Below are 9,015 nucleotides of genomic sequence, written 5' to 3' on the forward strand. Positions count from 1 at the left end.
GTTCTTGCATGCACTCAAAGGTTCTTGCTTGCACTCAAAGGTTCTTGCATGCACTCAAAGGTTCTTGCATGCACTCAAAGGTTCTTTCATGCACTCAAAGGTTCTTGCGTGCACTCAAAGGTTCTTGCATGCACTCAAAGGTTTTTTCATGCACTCAAAGTTTCTTGCGTGCACTCAAAGGTTCTTGCATGCACTCAAAGGTTCTAGCAAGCACTCAAAGGTTCTTGCGTGCACTCAAAGGTTCTTGCGTACACTCAAAGGTTCTTACATGCACTCAAAGGTTCTTTCATGCACTCAAAGGTTCTTTCATGCACTCAAAGCTTCTTTCATGCACTCAAAGGTTCTTGAATGCATTCAAAGGCTCTTATACATAGACTTCATGGAATAAATTCATTGTACATGAACTGGAGGCTCAGAGCTCACTTTCCAAAATAATGCTCGTCTAGAATTCATTCATTTGTGTTCACACTCGTCATACCTACCTGATCATGGGAAACTCTGTACTATGTACGTTGTTAATTTCATTAATAATTAAATAAGATAAATATGAAGAAATTTTTCACAGTGTGGTAAAAATAAAGTCTCGCCGGCGCTTGGTTGTTCCTCAGTAGGTCTTGTCGATTTAATTTTTTCCGCTGCATTATTTTAAGTTATATTATCCAAGAGACCAACCTTGACTTTTAGTTGAAACTTTAGAGCTTAAGCATAGTAAGTAATGACTTAGCATGAGGGTGTTCATACCTTGTGCCCAGCATTGGCTGGAGGAGGTCGTCGTTGCTCTTGTATTCATCATCGGCAGGGTTCTGCAGCTCAAGATAGACGCGCCCATCGCGACGCTGCACAAGTTCTGCCCACCGCCTCTTGCTTAGGTCGTCAGGTTTGATCTTCACCTCCAGGAGGTAAGGTTGTGCGTATGGCAACATGGCTGCGACCAGCGCTACATCGCGTCCTGCGGCCATTAACATGATTTGAACTTTTAATTTTGTACGCTGTAAGAATACTAAGAAGTTTCCGAGCGTTTACTCCTCACTGAAAATGCAGTTTCGTCTGCGCAATCACGGTTTAGGCGAAAAAAATTCATTGGACTCCAGATTTTCCTTTCGATTTCTAGGTGTTGCTGAAGATGGTAAAATATGCTATCAATGATTGTTACAATTATCAGTTTGAATATCTTCCAATCAAATTACAAAACTTGCGTATTCCATTAACCGTCTCATTAGGTACAAAGTTCACCAACCTGTTTCGACACGCCACGTCTTGTTTTCTTTGAGTTTGGTCAGAGCGGCAGGCTTGGCCAGCTGCTCAACGTCAGGGCAGATGCGGAGACACTCCTCCCAGTCATCGGCAGAGACGACGCCGGCGTCACGCAGCGCCTGCTCCAGCTCTGGCCAGCGTCTCTCCAAGAGGCCGGGCCTGAGGCGGCTGAGGCCCTGCACCGCGTACTGCAGTACTTCGCGCAGGCTGGGACAAAAGCGTTCATGTAAAGGCTTTTAAAAGTGGGTATCGCAAAGGGTTAAATTTCCTGTGACATTTTTTGTATTTTGTTATAAGATTTGAGTTTATTAGTGAGTCATGTACAGCCGCAACTGTTGACAGCTCTCGAAGACGCTTGTTAACTGTTGAGTTATTATAATCACAAGATCTACTTATATTATTATAAGAATAAAACTCAAGCGTATTGATGCAGGGTAGGTGAATGATTGAAAATGTGATTTATTTAATGTAAACGTATACACTAGTTTAAAAAAATTGATTTGATGAAGGTGAGGAGGAAATAAATATATGAATAAATGCTGTCACTATTTCCACTTGCTCTTGTTAATCTGTTGTGTTAAATTCCAAAAAAATAGGCCCAATATTCCTCTCGATATTTGCCTACAGTACAATCGACGTGTTTAACGTTTTGTTCAAATCTACGTAAATTAGATCAACACATCGGGAATTGTGAAGAGTAAAACTAAATAATTAAAGATTTCCGTAACAAGTATAACCTAGTCGAGTGTCAGATTCACTCGGTTGGGACAACGCATTGAAAATTTTGCCCTATTACTGAAGATACGTTTCCTGTCAGTTATAACAGTCAGAATGCATCAAAAATTTACTGTCCATGACTGCCGCGAGAATATGACGGGAATTTTTGTTGATATCGTTAACTAAGCTACTCAAAGCGACCTGTATTTTTCTCGGCATCCTTACCTGCTCATTTCTTTAGGCTTGGCCTTCAGGATACTCTTCAGGCTGTCATTTCTGGCTAGGATGCGCTGCACAATAAATTCAGCAGCAAACATTTCTTGGATAGATTTGTGATGGAAAGTGTAGGTGGTTTTTCCGGCTCCAGAAAGAGGTCTGTTTACTTTCAGCACCACCGAGAGGATAATTTCAGAGCTACATTCTACCGTGCTTTTCAGTATTTGAATGCACTTTCGTTTAACCTGAAGCAGTTCTTTTTCTGAGAAAGTTACAGTGTTTTCACGAATAAATTCCAACGCTGCTTTACCAATGACAACAAACAGATCATCCAACATGACTTCGCATTCAAGATGAGTCACATCAGCAAGCTTCCTGGTGACAAGTTTCTTATACAAGCGCAGAATATCATTCGCCACGTCCCCGGGCTTTTCCCACGACGAGATTGTCTCAGGCATGTGCTTATGCATGTCGCAGAAAAGAATCAAGTTGATGGGTTCGGTGAACAGAATTCGGACATCGTTATTCAGCGTTTTGAAGCTTTCTGTCATCTCGCCTTTTTTGATGCCTAAACTCTTCTCATACCTTGCCAAAAATTCTAGCTGCTCATTCAGCTCAGTGAGCGGCTTGATCTCGAATTCAGTAGAAATGACATCGTTAGTAGCAAGAAGCATTTCCAGTTTCTCCTTCGCACTGTGTGGACGAGTCGTGATCAGCACCCGACAGTTGCTGCTTGACGTCTTCTTGATGATTTCTTCCACTACGTTGGTTGAAACTTTGTTTACTTCATCGTACCCATCGATGATAAATAGGGCGTCTAGACGTAAAAGGGCATCAAGGACGTTTCGTTTACCCTCTAATTCCCTACACAGTTCCTTAAAGTGCTGCTTGATGACGTCAGCCAGTGTTTCAGTGGTACGATCCCTGCACTCGAACAGAATGAGCTGGTTAAATTGTCGCAAGTAATCAGCATTTCCTTCTTGTAGTTCGAAAAACTGAAGCACGATGTTTTTTAGCAGAGTAGTCTTACCGGCACCAGCAACTCCGGATACTATTATTGCCTTCTCAGGAGCCTTGAAAATTTCGGTGTACGGAAGAACTTGACCGTTAGGGCCTTCTCTCACCATCACGTCGAGAGCATGAAATACTTCCAGACGCTGCACAATGCTGTTAAGTAGCGGGAGGGTCTCTTTGGACAGTTTGGTTTTCCAGAGGTTCTTAACGGCCAGTTTTCCTGACATAGCCAATCTTGTACACCAATAGTAAATGCTCTTTTTGTCAGTAGTCTGGAGGCTTTCAAAGTCATCATGTAAATTTTTTTTCTGATCTTCAACTTCGGACTGTGGCAGTGAATAGACCCTTTCGGCTTCTTCAATTAACTCTGACAGGGCAGTCTTCAATTCACTGAATTTTTCATTATTCAATGTTACTTCGAACTCGTGCATGATTTCGTTTCGCAAATTCTTGACCTTGCGCAACTTGTCGAACAGTTTATCAACGTCCCTCGGAAGGCCATTCATACCTAAGCGAGACAGTTTTTCAAGTGGACACTTTGTATCTCCACCAGGAAGCTCCTCATTATTGTTAGGTTGTCCACCACCACTCATACTCGATGTAGCGGTTGCCAGGTCACCTTCACTTTTATTTTCTGAATCGGCAAGTGCTACGCTCCGCCAGCATTCATCATGTAACCTAGAAAGTTTCTCCAGCAGAGCGTACAACCCAGTGATGTCTAAATCATCAGGGTGGCTCAAATCTTCCGCGATTGTTCCGCCATGACGTTTCCATTCCGTTTTACTGAATTCCTTGCCCTTTAGGCGTTCCATGTATTTTTTGTAGCTTTCGTCGCTCTTTTTGTCGACACATTCTTTGCTGACAACGAATCGGATAACCTTGGGGGCCACGTACAGCACACCAGCAACATTGCGATAAATCGCGTAGATTTCATCAGCAATATGTACTGCAGCAGGCCTGGAGCTGGTCTGCTCTGACTGGCCGGCCATTACGCAGGATCTGTTGAGTTGAATAATATACGTTTAAAAATTACTTTTTAAGGACAACACTTCTAAAGAATCCAGTGTTTCCAATGGTACACATGTACAATGAATTCCTAATTTTTATTTTCGAATATTAAAAAAAATTCACATTTCTTAATATATAAAAACATTAAATTTATTCTGTGAATCAATTCATACATTGTCTTCGATTTTACGCAAGTCTGCAAAATTTCAGATCGATTAGACATGTAGAAGTGTGTTAAATATCGATTATAAGATTTGTAGCAGACGAAATTATATTTTTTTTAATATTGAAATTTTTTTATCATTTTTAAAATAATTTATTTTGTCAATTGATTCATGCATTGTCTCCAAATTTACGAAAGTTTGCACAAATTTCAGATCGATTGGAGAGGTACACACACTGAAACAAATCGGTGCGTTAGTTGCAGTCATCTCAACTGGCTATAAAACACTCAATGTAGCTAATCGAATCATTCCGAAACGTTCGTTCGCCGTTTTCTCAACATTTCTCTCTAATTTTCGTTCAGCCATTGACAGCTACTGCCGCTAGGCGGATGACGTCATAGCTACCTTATCAAAATAATTGAAGAATCTTGATAGCACAAGGTTGTCGGCACTTGTCGCTACCTTTATTTACTTCAAGCCGTGTTTCTGAGCCAAGCACTTGATACAACTGAGATAAAGTTGCCGCTTTAAGAAGGACCATTATTAGAATTTGACGAGCTGAAGTAAAAAGCTGACCATAAAGATTTGCTATATAGGCATGAAAAATCTATGTCGAAAGTTGTCGGTATATCATGTGGAATTGAACGCTGTTTCAAACAAATTTAAAATTTTGGAATTGAGTAGATTATATAGACTGCGTAAAATTAGGAGATGCGAAATTGCGAAAAATTTTGCGTTTATTAAAATTATAATTCATGATTAAATTTTATCCCAATTAACACTACTAGATTAGTGAACAATAAATATCGCTTCAAGTTATTGTCTTATTGTGTTTGTTCCAATACTCATTGGAAATATTGGAATGAAACTTCAATGAAATCAAACTTCAATGATATGTTGAATTGGATCTTTCTTGAAAGTATACCTGGAGCGGTCAACACTGAGCCACCATTGAGAGTAACGATAATCCCTCTCGATCCTGCTATGTTCACCACACTTACGGCGGGCTCAACATGAATGGGAGAATAAAGGTAAAACGTACATTATGCAACAAGAAAGATTTATATCATGTGAGACTCAAGTTCGTACATGTTGTATACTGTTGTTGATGTTCAGCACACAAACTTGGACTATCTTCTAGATCAGTGGTTCCCAAAGTGGGCGATATCGCCCCCTTGTGGGCGATACGAAGATCTGGGGGGGCGATGAGGAAGAATGGGGCAGTTGGGGGGCGATAGGGGGGCGATGGTCCGAAGTCAGAAGTTCGAACGTTTGTTTGACGATTAGTACACAACACGTGCAGCAAACGGCTCCAGCGATGGGTATTTCCACCCAGATCTGGGTTTTTGTTGAAGCTCTTTTGGGTTTCTACCACAAATTTTTGAAAATATTCAAAGTCTGGGTAATTTTTTCATCAATCACTACTCTAAATAGAATACTTAAGAAATATCACTTTCATACGGTAGAGTTAAGTGCGCCTGATACGAAATTACACACACCGAAGGAAGAATAATGTGTTAAAATGTTAACGAGAGAATCAAACGCGTATCAAACGAGTATAAACCGATTTATTTACGTTCGCTGCGCCACTGAGCGATGAGCCTCAGTTCAATGTTGTCTCAGTGATGCGGCGTGCATACACGTTCGTAACTAAGATACGTTCGTAACTTGCTTTTTAAACCTTTAATTATGTCATTTTTGTCTTTAATTAGGCCTATTTATTGAATGCGATGAAATACTGTTTTTTACATGGCTTTATCTTTTGGTTCCAGAATACAGTAGCTATGGCCTTGGAAGACCAAACAAAAAAGAAGTGTAGGCAATATAGTGTGGAATATCTGAGATATGGATTTGTTACAGCACCACACAACCAACAGCAACCAATGTGTCTACTGTGTGATAAAGTGTTTTCAAATGAAACTATGAAACCTTCGAGACCTTGGGAACATTTGAAGAGAATGCACTCGGATAAAGCAGGCAAAAACTTGGCATATTTTCAGTCACTCCGAGACAACGTTCTGAAGCAGAAAACCATTGGAAATATGTTTGCCAGCAGTTTTCAACAAAATACTGACGGTTTACGCGCATCATACAACATCTCTTTGATGATTGCTAGAGCTGGTAAGCCTCACTCAATTGGAGAAGAGCTTATTGAGCCTTATTCTACCAGCAGTGAGAGAGGTTCTACACACAGTTCTACACAAGTCACCTGACCAAATTATAAAAGCTATTCCTCTCAGTGATAACTCCGTTCAGAGAAGAATAGATGAAATGGCTGAAAATATTGAAGAAACTTTGTGTAACATGCTTAAGACAACGGAATTTAGTTTACAGTTAGATGAGTCCACTCTGCCAGGCAATGAAGCTCTGCTTCTTGCTTATGTACGTTTCGTTAGAGATGAAAGCTTGGTTCAGGAGCTGTTATTTGCGAGACAGCTTGAAACAGACACAAAAGGGGAGTCAGTATTTCGTGTCGTTGATGATTTCTTCAAAGATAAAGACATCCCACTTTCTAACATTCTTGCTTGTGCAACAGATGGGGCACCATCAATGGTAGGTCGTCATCGTGGCTTCATTAGTTTCTTGAAAAAAGCTGTACCTGGAGTACTAAAAGTGCACTGTGTAATCCACAGGCAGCATCTGGTCGCAAAAAGGCTGAGTGGTAGACTTCACAAATCAATGAGTACTGTTATCACAGCAATAAATAAAATCAAGGTACATGCCCTCAATTCCCGACTGTTCCGACAGCTGTGCACTGAAAATGATGAAGAGTTTGAACGTTTAGTGTTGCACACAGAAGTTAGATGGCTGTCAAAGGGAAACTGCCTGAGACGTTTCTATTCACTGTTTGACACGGTTGTTGAATTCTTCCAAGACTCAAATCCTGTTCTATGTGATGAACTAAGAAACATGAAGCATGACATTGCTTATATGGCAGATATATTCACAAAGTTCAATGAAGTTAATTTGCAGCTGCAAGGAAATGAGGCTAATCTAATTAATGTCAAATCAGTTATCTCCACCTTCCTGGCCAAGTTACAGTTATTCAAACGAAACATAGCTCGCCATGCGCTCTGCCAGTTCCCAAGCCTCTCTGAATTGGATATGGAATGAAGCATACCAGACGATGACCTTCAAGTGTATTGTACACACCTGGATGAACTGCACAGAGACATGTCTGAGAGATTTGAGGACATTTTATTGCTTGAAATACCAGACTGGGTGATCAATCCATTCCTAAATGTCGACGGAGAAGAAACCGGACTGGCAGAGGAAGAACTAATTTCAATTCAAAATGACATTGAGCTAAGGCCAAAGTTCAAAAAGTCATATCAAGATTTTTGGTTACAAAAAAAAATCTCGGACTGCTATCAAGTGCTGTGGAACAGGGTCAAAATGTACTTTATTGCCTTCCCAACATCATATTTAGTAGAACGGGGCTTCAGTGCAGTCGCCTTGCTTCTTTCCAAGCAAAGAAACCGACTGAAGATTACTGACCGCGGAGATCTACGACTTCTACTTAGTGAGCTCCAGCCTGATGTCGAGAAGCTCATGTCACTGCACCAAGCACGTCCATCACATTAATTTAAGTGTGAACCAATGAAGGTTACTGGTGGAATATTTATCTACCATTCTATATTGATAAAATAATTAAAACTGCTAAAAAATATATTGCATTACTAAATTGGGTTTTATTTGTTAAATGCACATTTGTGTTTAACCTTCCTCTTTTCAAGTTGCAGCATACCAAATATCAAGAAAGAGGCGTTTGTTCTTATATGTGTCTGTGGGGGGGCGCTAGGAATTTAACTGAGGAGCCAAGGGGGCGCTGGCCTGCAAAAGTTTGGGAACCACTGTTCTAGATTATGTCAAGGTAAAATGATGCGAGTGGGACAATTTCACCGCATCTAGATTGCACACAAAGAATGTAATATAAGACTTCACTGTGCATAACTTGCAAGCTTTTGATCAAAACGTAAATGCAGAGTTAAATAGAACTCCAGGATAAGATTGCAACAGATAACTGCACCGCCTGAGCTTCTACCTCAACCATTTGCTGCCCCATGTTTCGAGGTATTGACTTACGACCTTGGTAGGGGTGACTAAATTCACTAAATTAAAAAACATTACTGTCGATAAAATTCTAATTACTTCCATCTAATTACTTCGTAATCACCGGCATGTGGAACAACCTCCCCGATCACATCGTTGGCGCTCGGTGCAAACGCGTTCATGAACAAACTAGATAAAGCTATGGAGAAGTATATGTTCAGACTTGAAATGCCTAGCACCATATCGAACCCGGTCGAAGTCTAGTAGCTATTTCAAAGTAGTAGGGTATATACAATACTAAATGGGAGTGTAAAAGCTAAAGAAAGTATAGGGGTAAATGCAATAGCATGTAGGGAGATAAATACAATAGTAAGTTGGAGAGTAAATACAATAGTAAGTAGGAGGATAAATACAATAGTAAGTAAGAGGGTAAATACAATAGTAAGTAGGAGAGTAAATATAACAGTAATTAGGAGAGTAAATACAACAGTAGGTAGGAAGGTAAATACATCTGTATGTAAGAGGATAAATACAAAAGTTAGTAGTAGGGTAATTACAATAATAATTAGTAGGGTAAATACAACAGTAA

The 9,015-nt window shown here is 40.2% G+C and overlaps 1 protein-coding gene across 1 annotated transcript; it reads right to left on the bottom strand.

The window, feature by feature from the left end:
* Window positions 1-1,362: 1,362 nt before the first annotated feature.
* LOC125178107 lies at window positions 1,363-4,190 on the bottom strand. Its single transcript, XM_047881141.1, has 3 exons — window positions 2,197-4,190; window positions 1,409-1,461; window positions 1,363-1,373 (listed from the first exon to the last, which is right to left on the bottom strand). Exons 1-3 carry the CDS (start codon window positions 4,188-4,190, stop codon window positions 1,363-1,365), a joined length of 2,058 nt encoding a protein of 685 aa, XP_047737097.1.
* Window positions 4,191-9,015: the final 4,825 nt, after the last annotated feature.

Source organism: Hyalella azteca, unplaced genomic scaffold (genome assembly GCF_000764305.2).
Source record: "Hyalella azteca isolate HAZT.00-mixed unplaced genomic scaffold, Hazt_2.0.2 contig7153, whole genome shotgun sequence".
Taxonomy (NCBI): Eukaryota; Metazoa; Arthropoda; class Malacostraca; order Amphipoda; family Hyalellidae; genus Hyalella; species Hyalella azteca.

Bases quoted from the DNA above. Each gene is read 5' to 3' on its own strand.
- LOC125178107 (XM_047881141.1), bottom strand. From the start codon at position 4,190: ATGGCCGGCCAGTCAGAGCAGACCAGCTCCAGGCCTGCTGCAGTACAT. The intron at 1,462-2,196 runs GTAAGGATGCCG...CTTTTGTCCCAG, and splicing joins AAGCCTAAAGAAATGAGCAG to CCTGCGCGAAGTACTGCAGT.